The sequence below is a fragment of the Cydia pomonella genome, unplaced genomic scaffold (assembly GCF_033807575.1).
Source record: "Cydia pomonella isolate Wapato2018A unplaced genomic scaffold, ilCydPomo1 PGA_scaffold_83, whole genome shotgun sequence".
Lineage (NCBI taxonomy): Eukaryota > Metazoa > Arthropoda > Insecta > Lepidoptera > Tortricidae > Cydia > Cydia pomonella.
Genome location: NW_026907916.1, coordinates 83,827 through 108,368, shown reverse-complemented (window position 1 = coordinate 108,368; position 24,542 = coordinate 83,827). Strand labels below are relative to the sequence as shown.

General features: G+C 38.1%; 1 protein-coding gene and 1 long non-coding RNA gene across 3 annotated transcripts; both read left to right on the top strand.

Annotated features, from left to right (window-relative positions):
• The first annotated feature begins 3,010 nt into the window (after positions 1-3,010).
• Positions 3,011-9,449, top strand: LOC133534311 (protein lev-9-like). Of its 2 annotated transcripts, XM_061873418.1 has the most exons (5): positions 3,011-3,210; positions 3,713-5,718; positions 6,550-6,729; positions 7,255-7,434; positions 7,961-9,449. In XM_061873418.1, the coding sequence occupies exons 2-5, from the start codon at positions 5,586-5,588 to the stop codon at positions 8,272-8,274; spliced, it is 807 nt and encodes a 268-aa protein (XP_061729402.1). In that variant the 5' UTR covers positions 3,011-3,210; positions 3,713-5,585; the 3' UTR covers positions 8,275-9,449. The 2 variants fall into 2 exon arrangements, with proteins under 2 accessions (XP_061729402.1, XP_061729401.1); XM_061873417.1 differs by having other exon boundaries at positions 3,011-5,718.
• A 104-nt stretch (positions 9,450-9,553) lies between these two features.
• Positions 9,554-24,172, top strand: LOC133534313 (uncharacterized). The gene is made up of 2 exons (XR_009802007.1): positions 9,554-9,805; positions 22,899-24,172. It is a non-coding gene; the product is annotated as an uncharacterized LOC133534313 (long non-coding RNA).
• Positions 24,173-24,542: the final 370 nt, after the last annotated feature.

Below are 24,542 nucleotides of genomic sequence, written 5' to 3'. Positions count from 1 at the left end.
TCATTTGGACAGGCGTCGGCTAGCTAGCATAATTGTTATAATTTGTAAACTTATTGTATATTTTAGTGTAGTTATTCTTTAGTGTTTATTTCTATTATAATGTGTGTGTGTGTTGTGTAAGTAAATATTGTACAAATATGAGCCAAATAGCTTGAAATAATTTTTTTTTTTTTTCAATGATATAAGAGAAATTAGATTATTTTATATTTTGATTATTACAGTAGAGCTTCGATCAACCAATCTAATTGGGACCGAGACTAGTTCAAATAATAAAATGCTCAGATAATAATAGGGTTGTTTCCATCTACAAATCTTAGGGCAGAATTGTATCCCAATAAATTATTTTGGATTATAAGAACATGTTAAACTACTTTTAGGGGACCTGTAATGACCATATTTTTTGTAAATATTGCATTTAAAATATCTTTTGGCACACGTCACGTGACCAAACTCGAAACGTCATTGAAGATTCTGATGACGTCACAACTCTCGGATTGACACTGTTGACAGTTAGGCGATAAACAACAAATGTCAGTTGACAGTTCGTATCTTCTACGTGTGTAGTTAGTTATGTGTCAAACCGTAAACTGTGACGTCACACAATTTTCAAAGAGCGATTTGGGCGCGAAAGCATCCATCAAAATATATTTTGTTAATTGAACATATTTAAAGCCGTTTTTAGTATAAAAGTTGAATTGTAGGGCAACTTTAAGTTAATATAGAACGTAATACGAGCATTTCAAAAAATTGGAAACAACCCAATTGTTGGTTTTGAGAGACGTAATCATACAATAATAGCTCATTTTACAAAAACACGGATAACTGAGGGATCGTATAATCGAAGTTCTACTATGCGAGAGTTAGGAGCGAGAAACGATTCCACACAAATTCCATAATAGTTAAAAATTCGAAATAACCGTTATAGGGACGTGCGCGTTGGAGGGTCTGCCATCTTGTGGCCTGAATCGGAACCATAAACATGTACATTTACACGTCACGTGTTTTCTTGTGTATAGTAGGTTCTGCCATCTTGTGGGCTACATCGGAACGATAAACATCAAATTTACGCCTCGCTCCAAAAATCTGACGGCTCCTGTGCTGCCTCCTACAGTTTATGCACGCTCTCTATTCCATTCAGGTCGCAACGGCAGCGGTCAGCTAGGCTTTGGGGACACAACCACCCGGAACGTGCCCGAAGCCGTGCCGGCTCTGCAGGGCATGAACATCATCCACGCGGCCGTCGGGCGACACCACTCGCTGTTCGTCACAGGTACTGAGTACTCCAGTTTTACGCTCGGGTTTTCTTTATTTTTTAATTGTATTGTAATTGTTAAAGATTATTAAACCTATCAACATCCATTGCGACCTATTTATTATTATTGGAGTTTGTGGGCCTTTTAGTGCCACGTCGACCAGGCAGTGATCTATTGTGACAGCCCTTTAATAGTACATTACTATAGAGGCCGGGAAACGTAGGGTTGCAGGTCAAGTAGATATAGACGGCTGAGCGTAGCGAAGCCGGATAGACATACGCGGCCGGCAACCCCGTTTCTCGCCGAGATTTGTATAGTTAGATTTGTATGAGACGCAAGTCGCTTGAGAGTAGCCTCGTGAGCGGAGGGCCTTAGTAGCATGGCGTCTAATTAGCGTCTGATTCCTAGTTATGAAACGAGAATGATCATTCCTATTAAGTAACTATACTTGACAAATTCCTAGTTGGCAACTATAGTTGTGTAGCAAGAATAGACATTCGTCTTTGGCAACTGGTTGTCTAACAAGAATATTCAATACTTTTCAGCAACTGGTTACCAAACTCGGTTGCCATCGCGGCCGGAGGGGCTTTTCTCAAACTTGCAATTAAAACAAAAATGTAGTCAATTTGTTTTGTGGCGAACTACTCGGCTCGCCACTCTGCCAGCGGTGCCCTACGCGCGTAAGTCCGCGCGCCTGCGCGATGCGCACCGCCGTTGCTTAGCAACGAATATGCACAACAAATCACCGTACCGTACCTATATTTGTTGATGGTTGAATGCCAAGACGTTGTGTCACAATTTGACGTTAAAAAACAAAAGAAGGTTGCTTTACAGTCCTAGGTGTGTAAGGCTGTATGAAATTCCTTTACATATCATCTTCACTCATCGCACCTGATATGTAGTTTTTCCGGACCTAAATTGATGTAAGTCATGTCATCATTTCATAGCAAGTTTGAGAAAAGTTCATTACTAATACCCATTCAATCCAGGAAATTCCAGATTCTTTGGGCCGTAACGTTCTGTGCCTCATAGGGTTGCAATACGTGCCGCCCTAAGTGGGTACTTCTTTTTGACATTAATGGTCCACAGGAACAGAGAATGTGCATTGCAGTCTCCTCTGACTCCTGGCAGAACCTGCATGTCGCATCTTGTTTCTTTCCAATTTGAAACATGTTTGTTCAACTTACATTGTCCAGTCAATCTGGGTATAGGTTATGTGTCTTGCTACCTAATTCACGTGTTTTTTATTTTATTTTATTAAAAACTGATCGGCGATTGGCTCTAGTCACACCTGATGGAAAGTGAAGACAGGGCCTAAGATGGAGCTCACCGGTTCAGTAGTAGCCTATTCACTCTTGCTTTAAAGAGACCGAGGTCATATTTATCAGGGAATACAGATGGCGGGAGCGCATTCCATTCTTTAGCCGTCCGTAACAAAAAAGAGGAGGCAAACCGTTTAGTGCGAACAAATGGAATGTGTACCACGAACGGGTGCATTCGCTCCCCACGCCTGGACGTCCGATGATGGAAAGGGGAAGGTGGGATATCTATATATCTTGCCACTGCAGGACACCGTCACCACCAAGGGAGTGATGTTTTATTTTATTTTCTTTATTAGGGGAAAAAAACCTATGTCTATAGGCAGATGATACAAAAAAGAGGATATTGATTTTTATATTATAAGTGCAACCTACACCCTGAGACAATTCTCACTAAAATTTATGAACTAATAATATTTAAGTGGCATTGTCCTCGGATTGAGGTAAAATAGGATTGGTACACTGACGATAATATTAGTAATTACAGTGCTGACAAGATTTAAACATACAACATTCAAAAAGCGAAACAAGGGACTACACATGTATACGAGTAATGATAAATTTAAGAAGTGTTTCGGCGGTTCCGGGGCAACTTGCCGAATCCTACGCCGAGTCAGACGACGCTAGGAGCCACGCCGGTACGTCGTCTAAATCCAATGTTTAATGTTAATTCTTATATATTTTTTATTTTTATGTTTTGTAGTTCGCATTGATTTGGTAGTAATACTGTAATGCTGTGTAACTAATTTTAAATATATAATAAATAAAAAATCTTCAGCAAATATTTAATGCATCTGAAAGTTCGAATCGGACCGTCACATTTAGTGCTAACTGTATGAGCTCGCAATAAACACTAATCTTTTTTTTTTACTAATCAATGTGTAAACAGGCCCCAATATTAGGCCAGCGCCATTATCCGTATGCCACACTTACCCGTATTGACCTTACACATTTTCTTTGCATTGAGCGTAACTTAGATTTTATCGCGGGGCCCATATTCTAGTGACAATCCTTCGAATGCCACGCCTATCGTCATTGTGGACGTTGTAGGAAAGCATGAAGGTTAATATTTTGTCTTGGCGGTACTTGAGTTAATCTTACCTTATTCTCCCAGCACCTATAATCCTAACTATATTCCAGGAGCGACAGCAGCAGCCAATACTGGATGGGTGCCGTCCGAGACCCGCAGGACCCGAACAACTGGAAATGGGTGAACGGGAACGATGTGTCCGTCTCTTTCTGGAACAGCGTGCCGGCGGGGGGCGAGGGGTGCGCGCGGTTCGACGGCAGCAAGGGCTGGCTGTGGGCCGACACCGACTGCCACGCCAAGTTGAACTTTATCTGCCAGCACCGTAAGTTTATTTTACTTTAGGCTAAAGATATTGTATTTATGAAATCATTTCGTGAAAACAAACATATGAGCGCACTTTAAAATACTACGATTTTGGGTGTAATGTTTAAAGGCTTGAGAGGAAAGGGGACGGCCGCTTCTCCGTACAAACGTTGTCCCCATTTTCCTCCCTGGATTCTGACATGGATTTTTTTTACATAATTTAATGTATATTAACCATAGCTATGCCCCTTACTTTTTCGATTTTTTGATTATTGTATAAATGAGGAGCAAAAAACAAATTTCATACAATTTTTTAAATGCTCCTAACTCTTATAATAATTTAACATTCGAAAAAAATCTACCGTAGGAGCATAGCAGTGGTTGATATACAACGAATTGAGTCAAAATAGTTTCAATTATGTTAATATCCAGAGAAGAAAATGAGGTCTACGTTTGTATGAAAAAGCTATTTTTATTTACTAATTGGCTGTGCCAAAGTAAAAGTGGATTTTCATGCATTCACAGATAAAACTAAAATAGTTTTTACGACAATTTATCAGTAATTAATCTTTTGTATGCACAATAAACACAGGACCTTTTCTATCGGGCAATTTACTGTTTGTCATAAATCGAAAATGCTTTACTATAATACATCTTTTGTTTATGGCGTTATTCTATTTGCTAGCGAATATTCTATTTCTTATGCTGCGTTTGCGATTTTGCGATTTTTGTTTTTTAATTTAATTGGCATTTTTAATAATTATTATTAATTGTTTATGTTTTTACTCTATATGTAACCACAGAAAAAATTAAAGTACTAGTGTATGACTAAATAAATATTATGTTAAAAAACATACGGCGTACAGTAGGTACATGGCCGATGGGGGCACAGCAAAGTGTGAGGGTGTCATCGTAATAGTTATATTTTCAATTTGCCAATTATAATGACCTCTTAAACTTGTCATTAAAAACCTATGTAGACCCTTTAAATACCTGTACACTCCTTTTTTGAAGAACTCCATACTGTAGACCCCCGGGAAAACCGCGGCAGGGAGCGCGTACCAGTCGAAGCGTCCACGGGAGGAAGTTCCTCTTAAACCGCACAGTACGCGACCATTTAGGTTCTAGGGTGTGAGGATGAACACCCTGCCGACGGCGGGCGGTGCGGTGATAGAAAGCGGCCGTTGGCATCATGTCAAACAATTCTTCAGAGCATAATTAACCCACTGTACAGGCGGTAGAACACACATAAGGAGGCAGTCTCAACATAATATTTACTGTCATATTCTAGTACTTGAATGTCATTTACTGGACTCGGTTTCCCTAGACTTCTCAATACCTAATATTAAACAAGGGTCCAAACTTATCCGACCGGTCTGGCCTAGTGGGTAGTGACCCTGCCTATGAAGCCGATAGTCCCGAGTTAAAATCCTGGTAAGGGCATTTATTTGTGTGATGAACACGGATATTTGTTCCTGAGTCATGGGTGTTTTCTATGTATTTAAGTATTTATAATTATATCGTTGTCTGGGTACCTACAACAGAAGCTTTATTGAGCTTACTGTGGGACTTAGTAAATTTGTGTAATAATGTCGTATAATATTTATTATTTATCTGTCAATAACCTCTTCCCCAGAGCCGAAGGCCTGCGGACGTCCAGAGCAGCCCCCCAACTCGACCATGAGCACCGAGTCCTTCGAGGTGGGCGCTGCGGTGCAGTACTCCTGCGACCCGGGGCACCTGCTGGTCGGGCCCACGGTCCGGACATGTCTGGACACCGGGTTCTATACGGAGTTCCCGCCCGTATGCAAACGTGAGTGAAACCGAAGAGAACATTTAGTAATAATACCTACTTAAAAGTTAGGTACCGAAGTTATTTTTTTTTTATGGTAGAGGAGGCAAACGAGCAGACGGATCACCTGATGGTAAGCGATTATCGCCGCCCATGGACACCTGCAACACCAGAGGGGTTGTAAGTGCGTTGCCGGCCTTTAAGATGGGAGTACGCTCTTTTCTTGAAGGTTTGAAGGTTTATGCGCTTAGTTTAATGAGATTCTGAATTAACATGAGAATTGAGATGGACATTAAAGTAATATATATCTAGAATTGTAATACAAGTAAAATTAGAGCGAGAAGAAGTTTTTACATAGGTAGAATACTGTTGGTTTTATGAACCTTGTCACCGAGCTAGAATGGTGTTCGTACTAGACTAGAGAAAATGTACTCAATCCGCCTAGATATACATTCGTGACACGCACACATTGAAACCGTCCGCCATTGCAGTGTCACAGCTGGTCGTCAGTGGCGCGGCCTCCGTCAAATTGTTCCTCTATGGAAAAAACGATAAAAATAAACGAACAGTCACTACATTTTAGCTACTCAAAACAGTAAAACTTAGACGTTTATGTACAGTTAAATTTACTGCTTTTTTCGATAGGCTCATATGGAACTGTTTAAAACATTAAACGTTAATGCCATTTCAATTCGGAGTATTACTCCAATGTTTTGCCGCCAGAGTGCTGCACTAGCATCTTTCATAATATCGATATTTGGCCAAACCGCTATTCGTTACATCTCTAGACAGAGCTACCTAACGGACCTACCTATGGTTCCGAAGGTTTAGCAATGCCATTTTACGTTCCAGGAATCGAATGCGGCTACCCAGCTGAGATCGCGCACGGCACGTACACGGTTCTGAACGACTCCGTGTCGTACCTGTCCCACGTGCAGTACGAGTGCACCGAGGGCCACGAGATGGTGGGCAGGTCACGACTCGTCTGCGATATCGACGAGAGATGGAATGGGCCCCCGCCGCGGTGCGACGGTACGTTATTAGTTGTGTAGGCAGGTCACGTCCAGAGAGCCTACAGCAAACCACGTTTGATGTCTTGCCTCTCTGTCGCACTTGTAAATTCGTATGTAAGTGTGACAGGAAGGCAACAAGTCGAACGTGGTTCGCGGTAGGCCCTCAGGAATCGAATGCGGCTACCCAGCTGAAATCGCGCACGGCTCGTACACGCTCTATACGCTCCGTGTCGTACCTGTTGCACGTGCAGTACGATTGCACAGATATAGTGCATAATTGTTTTCCATCGTATTTTCTCGAAAACTTTCGTATGCTACTTCAATCAACCTCCGTACTTTTTGTGCCGAGACTTACTGAAATAGCAAGACACGTTCGTACGTTCCCGTGCAAATACGATGGAAAATAATTATGCACTACATCTGTACCGAGGGCTACGAGATGGGGGGCAGATCAGGGCTCGTCTGGCGATATAGAAGAGAGGTGGAATGAACGCAATTGACGAAATTCTATTTTCGCGGTTATAGCCCTGTTCTTCATTTACAGTTGTCCACTGCGAGCCCCCGGCGCAGGTCCCCAACGGGCGCGTGACGCTGTCCCACAACGCGTCCGTGTTCGGCGCCGTCGCGGAGTACGCGTGTGTCCGCGGGCACCGCCTCGTCGGCGCCCGGCGCGCGAGCTGTCTAGCGAGCGGCGTTTGGGACCAGCAGCCGCCTAAATGTCAACGTAAGTAAAAAAAAAATTAATATTCTGTAACTTAAAGTAAACAGTTCAATATCCATGCTGGTGCCTGTATTTAAGTATTCAAGATACCTGTATTAAGAGACAACCGCTCTTCCACAAAAAGTGAGTACTAAATAATAAGGTGTTTTCAAAATTTTTGAAACGGTTGTAATACGTTCTATATTAACCAAACGTATGTCCTAAAATTCAACTTTTACGCTAAAAAGGCTTTAAATATGTTAAATTAACAAAATATCTTTAGATGGATGCTATCGCGCACCAAACGCTCTTTGAAAAAAGTGTGACGTCACAGTTTACGGTTTTACACAACTATGTACATACATACGTAACACCAAGGTCTGTTCACACACATTTACCTATATGCACACATACACCCATTACCAAAATGGCGACGCTTGAGTATTCTCTAAAGTCTTCTCGATGGGCATTTAAATCTTGCACCCTAAAAACCAACATTTATCCTCCAAACAATACGTCCGTAATATTTGTGTTATTATTCATCCCACAGCCGAGGAGCGCTCAACAACGACCACCACAACGCTCCCTCCCCCCACCACGGCCGCCCCCACCACCCGCGTCACGTCGCGCGCGCCGCCGACGCGGCCGCGCTCCACGCCGCGCCCCGCGCCGACTCCGTTCGTCACGCCGGAGACGCGCCGTCCCCGCCCAAAGACCACGGAACGGCCGACCACGAGATATGAAACGAGGGTCACGGACGCGCAGGAGTCGCCGACCAGCCATGTGCCGCATATTATTGTGGCCAGTCATCCTAGGGAGAACCAAGTAAGTACACAAGGTGTACAGTCGAGTTTTTCACCTTAATCTATTGCAATAAGGTGTAAAATGTATACCTACATATTTATGACCTCGACTGTAACAAAAATATTGGGGATCCGTTCACAATTAAGGCGTTATTAGAGTGACAGAGAAAGACGCCCGCAATTTGCGCACTTCGGTGTTCGCGGTATTGTGTTCTGATTAGGAAAAAGAAAAAAAAATGTTTTTTTTTTTTTTTTTTTTTTAATCTTATTTATTTTATAAGCCATACATCTTAAGATTAAGTCGGCTTAAAAATAGTAACATTGATACTTAAACTTTAGGTGTTACTTAAAACATTAGGGTTACTACTTAAGGAGTATTTTTATAATATTCAAAACTAAACAAAGTTACTTAAACTTTAGATGTTACTTAAATAATTGGGATTACTATTTAAGGAGAGTTTTTATAATATTCGAATCTAAGGTCCAATGACTGTATGATGAAACTTAAAAATCTACCACTATATTCGGCAGTGAACCCTGAGCTTTTTGTCGCCAAATTTTTATTTTTCTGTTCGTCTACTGTAATGGTTGAATTAAGACTTCCAGAATACCAAACTGAAATATAGTTTTCACTATGGGTTCCTGACTCAACTATAATATTCATAAGCAAACGTTGTAGTCAACTATAATGAATTTGACCAATCACGTGTCGCCGCGGTAGATAGGACGAAACAAAACGATAGCTCAAATCATTATGTATTTTAAGTTCTATAGTAACAACTATTGCTTCATAGGTTAGAACGCGTATGTGGAACCCTTAAAAAAGCAATATCCATAGATTACGAAGACCGCTTTTCGTTTTATGTTAGTCTCTACAGGCTACTGTGGCCAAAATCGAGAAAAAAAAACTGTTCAAAAATTGAATTTAGTAAGGAGTAAGTACCAGGCCCTCATGAGTTACGAGAAGGTGTCGTTAACCAGCCCGCCGGGCGTGTATAAAGGTATTATGGCTGCTCGCGTATTTTAGCTGTATGTTTGTTTTCCTATATACAGTAAGTATTACGTTAGGTAATTTTAGTATTGTTTACAATAATCATATAATCAAGCTTTTCAATCTCGTACACTCAGTTGGCTGAAAGCTTCGTCGGTTGACTGAAAGCTCTTCATTATATCCCGATTGTATAAAATACTATTTTTCCATGGGGTGTTTCAAGTCAGCCAACCTTCCATACAAAGGCCTACCCCGTAAAAAAAAACAATTTCGTTGACATATGATTTTTTTTTGCAGAATATTATCTTAAAAAGGTATTAAAAAAAATATAAATAAGTAAATCTTTTAATTTTGAATCTTAATCATGTCATTGAATTTATTTTTATGAAACACCTGTAACGTCTCCTCAGATTCTCGGCAGCGGTAACAACATCCGCGCCGAGCAAACCCCCCGTGTCAACGTGCCCCAATCAGTGGACGGCGAACGGCGGGAGACTGTCGGCGCGCGCCTCAACCTCGGCGCCGTGGTCGCGCTCGGCGCGTTCGGCGCGATCGTCTTCCTCGTAGCGATCATCACTACCATCGTCATATTGGTGCGGAGGTGAGTTTCAACGGAGTCGGCGTGAGTTGATTTCGAACTGTATGTTGTAGAGGTTGAATCACAGTTTGAATTGAGTGGCTCCACCTGTAAAAGAAGCGCGAGCATGACCTGAATTCCGAAACCCGGAGCAAGTAACAATTATAATATTGTTTTATTATGAATTGCTTAAACGATCATATTATTCATGTGAAAGGCCAGCGATGATCATGGTATTGAGATTCACTCTACCAGTATTTTTAATATAGAATTAGTATATATGCATAATATAAAAAAAAACTATTTATGTAGAGCTTTGTGATTCAATCTCTACAGTGGTAAATAAGTGATAGAAAAAACATAACTAGTCCCCTGCCGCGTCTGTCTGTGTGTATGTATGTTTGCGATAAATTCGAAAACTATTGCACGGATTTTCATGCAGTTTTCACCAATCAATAGAGTGATGCATGAGGAAGGTTTAGGTGTATAATTTGTTTGTGTAGCCAGTGCGAAGCCGGGGAATGTCCCTAGTTAAATATAGTAAATAAATGTATGTTATTCTAGTAGATATTTGTCAGTGTTGGAAAAAATATATACACACTTACGTTATAGCTACACACACAGAAAAACAAAAATTAAGTTACTGGTATAATTACTTAATACTTGTTTCTGTAGATGTAGGTATGTACCAAAAATGTGAGCATGAGTTTCATCAATATTCGTAACTTTTGGTAGTAAATCGAATTCTGTGTGTGTACAGTCAGCATCAAAAGTAGCGGATGAAACAACGTGCCAAAAGTATCTGATATTCCGGATAACTTTTCCAAATATAGATAAATTGTTAAAATTTGCGCTCAAAAGTATATCTTTTACAGTCTTAGTTGTTCTATATTAAAGACGACACTTTTTGTTAAGCTATTACAGAATGGTAGATACTTATGAAACGTTATTTGATCCGCTACTTTTGCTTATGCTGACTGTACGACCAAAGCGAAAGCAATAGCATAAAAATAGGCATAGGCAGCGTCACTACCAACCAACAAGGCTAGAATACCGTTTCGGTGTTTAGATATTTTATCGGTTACGGCGTGGTGAGTGCAACGTGGCAAAGTGTTTTGTACCCACACTAAGTTGAACATAAAATATAATCAGATTAGATTAGATCAATTTTATTTTTATTGAAAATTGCATGGTATTTTACAAATGTCACAATGTATCTAAACAGCGTGAATTCACAAAAAGATCGCCGTAATGAAAAATATAATAATTAAAAATAACACTATCTGATAATCATAAACAGACCGGGCAGTAAGGTACGAGTATATCTAGTGATTAGGAATAAAGGGAAATGCTTGGAACACATTTGAGGACTCCGTAAATTTGTTTGGACTAGTTATTTTATTTAACTTTATTGGGTAAATGGGAAATTGCATATCGTGGCTTGGAATCTAGCACGAGATCCAAAACAACACAGACAGCATGCACACAGCATGCTTTACAAGTAAGCGCAAATGTTACAAATGATTGAACACCATATCAACAAATAAAATAACTATCTAAACATTACACTATAACAGAGTTTACTTTACATTATTAAGATTTAACATCGCAAATGAGACAAACCCAAGTCAAAGCTGATGTCATCTGTCAGTGAGAGGAGAGAAGGATGTCGGCCAAGCATTTCTTAAACCTAGCAATGTGGGGGTCAAAATCACCGGCAATGATCACCGGCTAGTAGGTCATTATATTGGCGACACATTCTTGTAATTGGATTATATATATTATTATATTAATATATTATAGAACATTATTACACAAATTGAGTAAGTCCCACAGTAAGCTCAATAAGGCTTGTGTTGAGGGTACTTAGACAACGATATATATAAATTTTATATATTTATAAATACTTAAATACATAGAAAACACCCATGACTCAGGAACAAATATCCATGCCCAACACACGAATAAATGCCCTTACCAGGATTTGAACCCGGAACCATCGGCTTCGTAGGCAGGGTCACTATCCACTAGGCCAAACTGGTCGTCAAAATAATTATAGAATGAAGTATTGCTTTTGTATACTGTAAGAGCGAAAAGTTGTAAGTTAGGAGGGGAACATATAAAAAAGAACATATTGCGATTTCAGGGTTTGTTCCACAGCAAAAGTTACTCAGTATGACTCAAACATTAATGGGTCTCTTTCTTTGCCTTTCGTTCTGTTCCATAGGGACCGTGCACGTTGGAGGGTCTGCCATCTTGTGGTCGGAATCGGAATTATATACATGTACATTTACACGTCACGTGTTTTCTTGTGCATAGTAGGTTCTGCCATCTTGTGGGCTACATCGGAACAATAAACATCACATTTACGCCTCGCGCCAAAAATCTGACGGCTCCTGTGCTGCCTCCTACAGTTCATGCACTTTTCCTATATTGTATATAACTGGGTGACCCAGCAAAATTTGTTATATAATGTCAAGAAATACAATATTACAATCAATGTAAGATAAAATTCCAATGTCAGCTTTAGAAAATTGAACCTACTACTAGCATTTTCAGAAAGTATCATGTGAGGTTTAATTGTGAGTCTAGCGGGATGCAAGAACGCTTCAATGATCTGACAATTCACTCATTTCCTTCCTGACTCGTCTTCATAATCTAAAGACATTTATTATTATTGGGGTTTCGGGCCTTTGATGCCACGTCGACCAGGTAGTGATCTATTGTGACAGCCCTTTAAAGTTCATTACTGATGCCCGTTGAATCCAGGAAATTCCAGATTCTTTGGGCCGTAATGTTCTGTACCTCATAGGGTTGCAATACGTGCCGCCCTAAGTGGGTACTTCTTTTTGACATTAGTGGTCCACAGGAGCAGAGAATGTGCATTGCAGTCTCCTCTGACTCATGGCAGAACCTGCATGTCGCGTCTTGTTTCTTCCCAATTTGAAACATGTGTTTGTTCAACTTACAGTGTCCAGTCAATATTCTGGTCACCGCGCAGGTTTTATGTCTTTTGAGCTCTAAGAGCTCCTTAGCAAATTTGTTGTTGAACCCTTTGATTAGAGCTTTCGAGTGTTCTTGTCCTTTGACGAATTTCCACCAATCGATTGCTCTTGTTTTTTCTAAGTTGCTGAGCAGAGAATATGCATCCCGTTTTGTGATTCCACAGAACGGTTCTGGGCCGACCAGGGATCTAAAGACATATATACTGATATACTGTGTAGGCGAACAGCATAAAATTTCAAGTAATTTACTATATCTTAAAATGAACTTTTAAAACACCTTTTACGATTTCCTTATCTTTTTGTTTCTTACGATTCTGTTGGTGACGATCAGCCCGTCTAATAATTGGGACTTTTTTTTCTGTATTTAAACTGAAGGAATTTAAATAGCTACTTACCTACTATAGACATTAAATCGTATACTCGCATTATACATTCGCTAGATCTATAAGATAGGCGTCGCAAATTTCACCAAAAACTGAGAGAAATAATTGTAGTTATGTTCTATTCATATAGATGGCATTACTTATTTATTATAATGTCCTTTTAACATTGCCCGTACTTATTAAAACGATCATCATTGATTGACTTTCTGGACCGCCGTCATAAATACAATGAGACTCGAGGCGTTGTGTCGATGAATAATATTTTTGATGAATTTATTCTGACGATATTAATATTATAACTTTGCCCACCAGGTTAATATGAATTATAATACTACAGTATAACTTCTCAAACGTAGGAGACGTACCACCACATAACCACATAATGCCATCTAACGACGCATTCCCACAAATTGTGAGAAATAGGTATATCATTATAGGTATCATACGAGATTGAGCGAGTCATACATTTAGTTTGGTATTTTTCATATGGGACGCCTAATATATTAAATGCGATAATTTCGCTAGGTGACAAATAAGTATATCATAGATATGAATTCCGTATTTCGTTTTAAAATCAATAGCATAATTCTATGTGTGTGTGCTTACCTACTGATTTTAGCGCTACCGAAGATATGTCTTTGATGATTACAGTGTTTAGGCATGACTCCACCAGTGTGCAGCACAAGCATTTTTGTATTGAATATGCTTGTGCCGCAGCGCAGCAAACTAACGGAATCCCGCTTTTAAACCTACCTAACCACCCAGTAATCTAAAACTAGAACTTGTCACTTATGGTTTGCGACAATAACTACCGTATACATTCCTCACTGGTTATCGGTGACTTAGCAAATAGTTATAAAACAACACCATTTAGCGACATATACCTTAACTACGTCGGCCATTGGTTAGCGGCGGCGCGCGACGAACAGCGGCGCCGGCGCCGCGTTGGTGCTCGCTGCTGGCGCTCCCGTTCCCCGACCAGCAGGTTGGGCGGAGAGAGTTTGCGCGTGACTTATTTTTGTATATATATTAAAATGTTACTATTAGGAATTTATAAGGCATCTCATAACTAAATAACAAATGAAGCTGAGTAAGATAAAAAAAAGGTAATACAACTGCCTCATTGTTGAAAGCTAGTGATTTTTATTACTGTTTTAAAAAGAATAAATATACAACACAATATAAACAATACTAATAAAACAACACCGTGAACTGAATAGAGAAAAGACAATTGTCATTTTCCATTGTTTTACTTTAAATAATTATTATTTACTAGGCAAATGCGAGTAAAGCTATTTAGTTCATATGAGAGATATTTATTTACTGGCAATACATGAATCACATGTTAAATGGGCTAAAAGGTGTAATTTAAACTAAATAAGCTATAATTTAAAAATCATACTTTAATAGCAGTAAAAGTATTTAATAAACCACAATAATCATAATATTATACTTCTAACACTAAGCCACATTTTCAGTAATAAATGTATCTAAATATACAGTACAAAATAAATAATCAGATTAAGGTACTTATCTCTGTCCGTGGCGCTGGTAGCACAATAAGTGACCGCTCGCCGGCGAGCATCATCCTTTTATACCTGGTTCAGGTAAATGGCATGATCTACTCGTTTCTTCGCCTACCGACATTATGCCTTATTTTAAATGTTTGAATAAAATGTACCTTAAAATGTTACAATTATGCGATTTCATAATGGCAAATCCAACACGGCCATACTGACTAGTACTTCGATCTCGAAGTACAAAAACTTTAAAAATAATTAAAATCATAATAATATATAATATTGCACGTGTACATTTTTTCATCATGAACTTATGTCTATATTTTAAATCTATATAATATACTACATTACATCATTTTTACTAATAAACGTAGCCAAAAGTCCTGACATGTATGCCCCGACACCTGCTGCGCGTGAAGACAGGCAAACATCAGACTAGTGACCGACCAGCAGAAAAGATACATAAATTTAATATTAGTAGTCAAAAGCCCTGACATGTATGCCCCGACACCTGCTGCTCGTGAAGACAGGCAAACATCAGACTAGTGACCGACCAGCAGTACAGGTACATAAAGTTAACATTCATATTTGTAGCCAAAAGCCCTGACATGTATGCCCCAACACCTGCTGCTCGTGAAGACAGGCAAACATCAGACTAGTGACCGACCAGCAGTACAGGTACATAAAGTTAATTCATATTTGTAGCCAAAAGCCCTGACATGTATGCCCCAACACCTGCTGCTCGTGAAGACAGGCAAACATCAGACTAGTGACCGACCAGCAGTACAGGTACATAAAGTTAATTCATATTTGTAGCCAAAAGCCCTGACATGTATGCCCCAACACCTGCTGCTCGTGAAGACAGGCAAACATCAGACTAGTGACCGACCAGCAGTACAAGTACATTAAATTAACAATCATAATAGTAGCTATATGCCCTGACATGTATGCTCCAACACCTGCTGCACGTGAAGCCAAGCAAACATCAGACATATAACCGACCAGCAGAATAACATATTTATCTCGGTTTAAATTCATACACTTTACATAAATATACATTATTAAATATTTCTTTACATGTATAACTGCAGGGTGGTCCAACTTTGCATGAAAAAGTAACATTTACGACCAGCATTTTTTTTTATAATTTCAATTAAAATAAAACGTATAAAGAGCTATTAAAACATCTCCAAAGAAGAATGATCGATGGGTCTAATTATTTTCGTACATGTTTGTACGGCTGAATTGTTTCATTTACAGTGACCTCTAAATGATATTTAATTGCTCCAAATTTTTGTATGGATATTTTTTTGCGAATTTTAGATAATAAAGAACCTTGTGGAAAAGAACAAAAAAAATTTTTTTGACCAACCTAATGGACTGCTACACTAATAAAACAATTTACACATATCCAACACGGCCAAGCAAAAAGTTACGCATACTCCGAAAAAATACTGCCACTTTTAGTTATTTATTGCATTGTTTATTCTTAAATTACCTCAGGTGTCACACCATGTAGGTAATATCTTTATCGGAATGCTATAAGACTAATTAGCAAGAATCGTTTACTGAGAAGTTTTGCTAGTCCCATTCACCAGGTCAGTATCACAGTTTTTCTTTTGCTACAGTAGTTTTTATTAAGATTCCTGTACTATGCAAAACAAATTGATCATGATCCAGAATTTGGACTATTGCGATATGGACCTTTAAATGTATTCTACAAGTAGGCCTCAAGGGCTCTTTCACAAGTCATTAAAACATACAGTGACATAAAAATACATTTATAAATGCAACAGCCAATACCTGGGTAAGAATTACATTACAACAATCTTGTAAAAAATAATGATTACGATATAACAGAAGTATAGTCGAGCCTAAACCGTCGACGAATCAACGAATATTCCAAGGTAAATCTGGTCCATTTTTGGACACTAGACTGCTAAACCTTCTCCCAAGAGCTCGGCCAGTCTGACCTATCATCACAAGAAATTCTCAACTTATTAGTATAGCTGAATCACAACGATCTACTTGTGGCCATTAAATCTTGGCGTATCTGTTGAAACCATATGATGATCTATATGTAGTTTCTCAAACAGTAATTTAACTATATTAGCGCTGAAATTAGTCCCTTTACCAGTAATTACCAACTGCAGGGCAAGCCAAAAAATATACCACGAATAGTAAATATAAATCCTTCAAGTCAAAGTTTTTAATATTTTTTTTTTCGTAAAACCATCAAACTTACAAATGTATTTATAACCACCATGAGAGTGCGATAGGGCTAGCATAGTCTAAATTGATAGTCTGTAATAGCACAAGTTTTTTTTAATTATCGGATGCAAAATACTCTTGTTTAGGGGCTTTTTTTTACGTAGTTTAAAAATTACCTTGTAACCCAGGCGACAATCATAATACAGTTGTAAGTTAAGAAATCTGCTCCCTTTACGTAATTACTATTTTGGGTCATGGTTTGGGTGTGTTTTATAATGTAATAAATTATTTACATATACATAGAATCACGCCTATTTTCCGGACGGGTAGGCAGAGACCACGGGTTTTCCACTTGTTATGATCCTGAAATACCTCTTTCGCTAAAATATAATAAATAATTTATGATCACATATTGACGAATAGAGTTCTTTCTCTTGAAGTTGTTCAACAAGAGATCGCACCTGTGGGTCATAATGTTGTGCTATTTTGAACCACGATTGGGCTTTTATTGTGGCTTTAATTTATTGACTATACGTTGTATTCAGAAGGTGATGGACACAGGATTGGAGTTTAAGAAGTCAACATGTGAAATATAAAACTTGCAACAAGCGGTGACAGCTGTTTTTTAAATAATTGTAGATTTTATGGCATTGAAATCCGTTTTAATGCCATAAAATCTTAAGAGCATTGTAAATAACCAGAGTTTCTAAATCTGAACTGTATTTAGATTCAGCCGGAGTTGTCCGTTTACTGTAAAATGCAAGTACTCTGATTACATTATTGTCCTTTTTAATTAAAAAAAAAATAGCGCTATACCCTTAGGCACTAGCATGACAATACTAATACTGTGATGCTAGTACAGGACTTCTGTTAGTAACGTCAGGTCATAAATGACTAGACGAACCGCATCCTGTTCGGGTCTCCTCTCCCATTTTTCTTTGTTATTATTCAACAATTGTTACCATACTACTATGTATCACTAAGATATTTAAAAAAAATACATTTTTGGAAAAAAAACCTAGCATGACGCATTAATTCCAAATGACCATCAGGCCTTATGAAAACTGTATTTAACGAGTCCTGCACTTCCGGTATTTAGTAAAAGGAATTTGTCAAATTATACAAAACAAATGTATAAAACATGGCTTTTCCCAATTTGTGAATTTGATCCTACGGTACCTGCTCTTTTCACTCATTTCACTGTGTTTATGTAAAGTTCTATAATTAACACACGCTCGGTCGCTAAAGTGAATTTTCCATCGCTTCAATAATAACAAGGTCTACAAAAAGAAAAAAAGGTAAAAGTATAAAGGTGTTAATTAGGTCTACTGTCCTTAAAATGTTGAATGTTACAGGTTATATATTATATCGAATATGTTTTCTCAAGTTTTGAGTTAAATGCCTACAAACCAAATAAACGGATTGATTTTTCTTTGAATAATGAGGCTTGCAATCTAATCATATTTTTGCTTAATACATCTTAGTTATTTCATTTAAATTCTCTCTCTCAATCGGGGTCAAACGATAGGGGCGATAACTAATAATTTCTTAATATATGAGCCTAATTTATAAATCTCTCCATTCTGAACTGTGCTTAATGATTCGATCGTTAGAATTATCTGACAATTTCTTGAAAAATATTTAAAAGTTATTTTGTAAACTTTTAGACCAAAGTTTACAACAGACTTAATATTCTGAATGACAAGCTTAATTTGAGTTATACCTTAGTTACTGGGATATGAAGCATGTGGTAGAATACTATATCAATTATTTATTTTTTTGTTTACACTTTAATATGCAACCAGGTAAATCAGCAGCTATATTGATGTACGACAAGCTAGTCATAATCGAGATCCGAAATTAGTAGTTCTAAATAAGTATCTGAAAATCTTAAAGGGACTAAAATAGTGGCGAAAATAATATGCAGTTTACCATCCCCTACGCCATTGAGGTAAAATTATAACACAGTAAAAGGGGCAGTTAAATAGCGTATCTATCGATTCTTTTAATTCCTCGTAACAGTTTTCCTTTTTTTTTGTTTTAATTTGAAACAAAACTGGCAGAAGTCTAAAATCTACATTGCGTATACTACCACAAGCTAGCTTGATTAACTGCGGTATTGTATAACTAATTTTAGTGCTAAGAAGCCCGAATTTTCTCTCGCATATTCATAATATAAGTCAGTAGTCAAAGTTTAAAGAAACAGCTTTACTTAGTATCTTAGGTGGGTACAAGTCTATAATCCAGAACAAAAGTTTTCCCATATCCTACCCTCCTTTGGATTTTAAGAGTTGAACCACGATAAAGACATTGTATTGAATGGTAAATAATCTACATCGAATTGACGTGTAATATTTGTACATTTTTATCAAAAAATGTATCTTATCTTATCTTAATGCAAAGCCCCTAAAGGCCTTACCGGCTTTGGCAATCATAGCGATCCCAGTATATCCAAGTTCTTTGCCGAGTGTCTCGATATTGCTGCTCCGTGGCTTAGCTCCGTTGTCACTGGTAGCAGGGTCGAACGTTAGAAGCGCGACGTCATCCTGTCAGCGGTTCCAAGAAACGTCATGGCATCGGTCGGATGGCAGTAAGCAGACTGGTTAACAGATTTGAATCTATACTCTGAAACATTCAATCGATAACTGTTAAGAGACGCTTAGGTAAAACGTATCTCCACTTCTGAACTTATTTTTGTATATATATTAAAATGTTACTATTAGGAATTTATAAGGCATCTCATAACTAAATAACAAATGAAGCTGAGTAAGATAAAAAAAAGGTAATACAACTGCCTCATTGTTGAAAGCTAGTGATTTTTATTACTGTTTTAAAAAGAATAAATATACAACACAATATAAACAATACTAATAAAACAACACCGTGAACTGAATAGAGAAAAGACAATTGTCATTTTCCATTGTTTTACTTTAAATAATTATTATTTACTAGGCAAATGCGAGTAAAGCTATTTAGTTCATATGAGAGATATTTATTTACTGGCAATACATGAATCACATGTTAAATGGGCTAAAAGGTGTAATTTAAACTAAATAAGCTATAATTTAAAAATCATACTTTAATAGCAGTAAAAGTATTTAATAAACCACAATAATCATAATATTATACTTCTAACACTAAGCCACATTTTCAGTAATAAATGTATCTAAATATACAGTACAAAATAAATAATCAGATTAAGGTACTTATCTCTGTCCGTGGCGCTGGTAGCACAATAAGTGACCGCTCGCCGGCGAGCATCATCCTTTTATACCTGGTTCAGGTAAATGGCATGATCTACTCGTTTCTTCGCCTACCGACATTATGCCTTATTTTAAATGTTTGAATAAAATGTACCTTAAAATGTTACAATTATGCGATTTCATAATGGCAAATCCAACACGTGCGCACCGCCATGTGCGCGCAGGACGGTTCAGCAACCCGCTGTAGAGGTACATACTGAGCTACTGGCGTGGCGGGGTCTCAGAGAGTTAATGATTGTAACGCCTTGGCCACGTAACGTTTACGTCAACGTTAGCGTTGAGCGTTGACGCACGGAACGTGCGTTCCGTGGCATTTGGGTGAAAGTTAAGTCTAAGAAAAATCTTGTCAGAGTTTGACAGATGACAGTTAAAAATCTCTTACTTAGAACGTTTTTATAATCGACCCTCTGTCGGGTGTCAAATTATGAATATGGGAAAGTAAAATATGTGCTTTTGTATGTTCATTTAATTATATAACAATTATTTAGGTAAATCTCAAAAATAATAAAACGGCTTTGATGTTATGAAGTACTCTCAACCAGCTGACTTCCTCTTTGATCAATACGCCGTCCAATATCGGAGCAGAATGTGCGAAAACGCTCCGTAAAGATAAAATTTTCAAATAAGTCAATGAATAATGTCGATATTATGTTTTGTGGTTACTGGATTGTCAAACGGCAACTTTGACCACCTGAGTGACGGCATATTACGTAGCTGGACAGCGCCATCTACATCAACTGTCAGATTCGAAGCAACATTTTTTTCTAAAATTTAAAAAATCTTCTACAATCACTAACTCTTTTCTCATAACTACTAAAGATGTTAAAGTACGGGAAAAGTGAGGAATCGTCTTACCAAAGGAATCAAAACTTTCTGTTACGGAACTTAAACTTAGTACGCGTCTTTGTATTCCTTTGTCGATGCTTAAATAATATGACCTATTTAGCGTATGATGGTTGCGTTTACGTCTTTGGAAAAAGCTACATATTCCTATAATCGTGTGAAGTATTTAGCACAATTATTTATTTCTCTGATTGCTTCGTACGATTGCCGCATCAGTGTATACATGTTTTTATTTTATTTTTAAATTAGTCCCAAATACATATCATCCCAAAAATATATTTACAAATTCCTCGTCTTTGCCCAACCTGGAAAGGTATCCAATATGATATGTAGACCTGATGTAATTAAATTTATTAAATGTTGTTGTCATTAAGCATTTGTGTCTTTATCTAGGACAGTAAACGCCCACCACACGTTCATACGCCAGTAGCTATAGCTGGGAGTCGCGTGACACGCCTAGTCAAGTTGTGGTTAATCGGTAGCTTATGGATCATTGCTGTCATTTTAAAATTTTCGTGCATAGTCAAACCAAGCGTTTGCAATGATAAAGTGTGAAAATATCATTGTAGATGTCAAAATTCTGAAAATATGATACGACAGTAGGTAAACATTTGAAAATTTGTCGCAACATGTTATTTTAAAAGTATGCCCTATTAGTTTAATACATATATTGTTAAAAATACTTCAGTACTCATCTAGCTAACACAAGGAAAAAACTGAAAAGACAAGTCTTCAATACAAATACAGCAAATTTTAGTACCTTTACTTTACCTAAAATTTATTCAATAGCTTTGGTGATTCATAAGTTACCGTGGAATTCGGCCCGTCGCCAATTTCGGCAACTCAGCGACGACACGGCAAGTGATAAAATGCCACTTTGACTACCGTGATAGAGGCCAATTTTGCCCAGCAGAAAGAAAGTTTAATGTCGCTCTTTTGTCGCCGTTGCGTCGCTTGAATCAACGACGTGCCTTTCGCTAGGTTTACAGTGTGTAAGGTTGACATGGTGGCTGATTTTGACAAACAGAAGCACTCCCAATGTAAAGAAAAAGGTAAAGAAATCGTTTTTAACTATAAGAGTTATCTAATTACCAGTAGCAAGGCATCGATATTTACTATTAGTGCAGGGAAGCGCTGACGTAGGAATTCAAGCATAATCTATAAATTTATCGCAGTCGATATGATAAAAAATAGAAACGATGTCGTGCGTTCGGACTAGGTAATCTGTGCATTGGCGGTCACTTGAAACAACAGCGCTTTTACAAATACAAAAGCCATCATGTCATCCACTGCACACGCACAGACTAGCACCGCTCACACGCCATCTTGGAAATACTACACGTTTTATAGCTCACCGCAACACAAAATACGCAAAGGAAAATCACAAAAAGCACATGGTATCTAGCCACGGATTTACAACACGTATTTCATTTGTACATACATACGATTACGCACATTTTTGACACTTCTGCGTTCTTTTTAGAAACACCATGTATCGCACAAACGTTTCGAATGATCTACCTACACCAAACTTCGCATCGTAGCAACGTTTCGTTCTGTTTTATTCCTTAAAAGAATATTTCACAAAAACTTACTGATTCTTGTTAGATACTGTTGTTTAATCGCACATCTTTTGTTCTCATAAAATACTTAAAAATCTAAGGTTTTATTATGTGACTTCGGATGCTACAATACCGCCATGTTCAAATTACAAAAAAGAATCTACCATGGATGCAACAAACAAATGATTATGATTAGCTTTTACAGAAATAAGGTGGGTTAAATACAAATAAACAAACGTCACATATAAAAGTATTCTGGCTAAAACGGAGCATCCGCAGTCATGTCTTAAAACCAATCCTTCCCCTTCTAATCCACACTTCTCCTTGCAGAAAGCACCACGACGGCAAACGCTACCGCCACCACGTGTCCCCCGACTGCAACACGGTCGCCTCCCTCGACTCCTCGTCCTCGGAGTCCCGTTCGGGCCTGAACAGGTACTACAGGCAAGCTTGGGAGGAGCTCCACGAAGCAACCGGCGCTAAAGGTAGAAGACACGACAGGGAAGCGCCGAAAGACGGGTCGGAACTTGTCGTGTCAGACGTCTACCCAGCCCCGAGGGACAAGAGGAGACATCATCATCACCACCATCATCGCCAGCCGAGGCATCCGGATTGGCATTCGCCGCATCGTCCACAGCACAATCATAAGCCTAGGTATTAACTAGCTGTTGTAAAAATCATTTCAGTCTGACGTTTTTTTCGCTAGTGTGTTGTGCATAAAACAGTCACATTTTGCAGTGTATGTATATGTTATTTTCATTAATATGCAGTACTCATAGAACTTTTTTAGATTGACTGATGATAGAATGATCAGTTTCTGATTTACGCTCGACAGAAAAAAATCACGAACATAAGCACTTTAAAAATGTATAACAAATTTTCCACAATAGCTAAAAATATGGAAATTGCTTGAAAAAAATCGTCAATATCATGTTTGATCACTTAATGATTACTTTTTTTAATATCATTAAAACATACAAAAAAATTAAAATTCATAAACATGGTATCCGCGGTCCCGAGCGCGCACAACCATCTCGCTCAGAGAGAGGGAGAGAAGAACACTGGACCTCAAGAAAATACGAAGGGCGCAATTTGCAGGTAAAATAAATACAGTTGTTTTTAACTATGATTTAATTTAACGCAACTTTGCCCGGTCACTTGAGTATCTACATTCCACCAAGTGCAAAGTTAGACGTTGTTATAACACTCAGTGAAATGCGAGGTTGAAATTATTCACCTAAACTATGACTGAAATGGTTGTTAGACACCGTAATTTAAATATTGCTTCCATTGGGTCGAAATGGCGTTAGATTGTAGATGATGAACGTAGGTATGAAATGTCAGAAGTCCTTTGTTGGCTGGATAAAATAAAATATCAGGTTAACAAAGCGCAGTGTGACGAACAGTAGGATGACACGACTTTGTACAAAGCTCGTCTGTTAATAATTACATAGTACAGCTTCGTGTAGGTAGCGAAAACGTAGTCGTCTCGTCGTCGTACCTATAAATGTATACATATCTATTTAAGTAACGGTTTTTCCTGTAGACATTTACGTAACTTTATATTTGTTTTCTTTTTATTACTCATCAGAACGGCACATCTACCAAGCGAAATAAAATTATAAACTGAAATGAATGTCATATAAAACTAAGAAAAAGAAAAAGTTTAAGGTCTCCAGTGCCCCAGGCAGTGCACGGCGGCATAAGTCGATTTTTTCCAAGTAAGTACCTATATGCATTTACTGAAGGCTTATGACGCCCCCTGGCCACTCCTAAGGTAGAACAGTATGGTTCGACCTTCTAACTGAATTGACTCAGGTGATTCCGAGCTAGCGGGATAGATGGCGCTAATAACCATAATAGAATAGAATTAACTAAAGCAGAGCTAATTTGTATTCTTTATATTTCGGATAATTAACTAGCACTATAGTTTGTATCTTTAGGTATTTAAAATAATGTAAACAAACTACAATT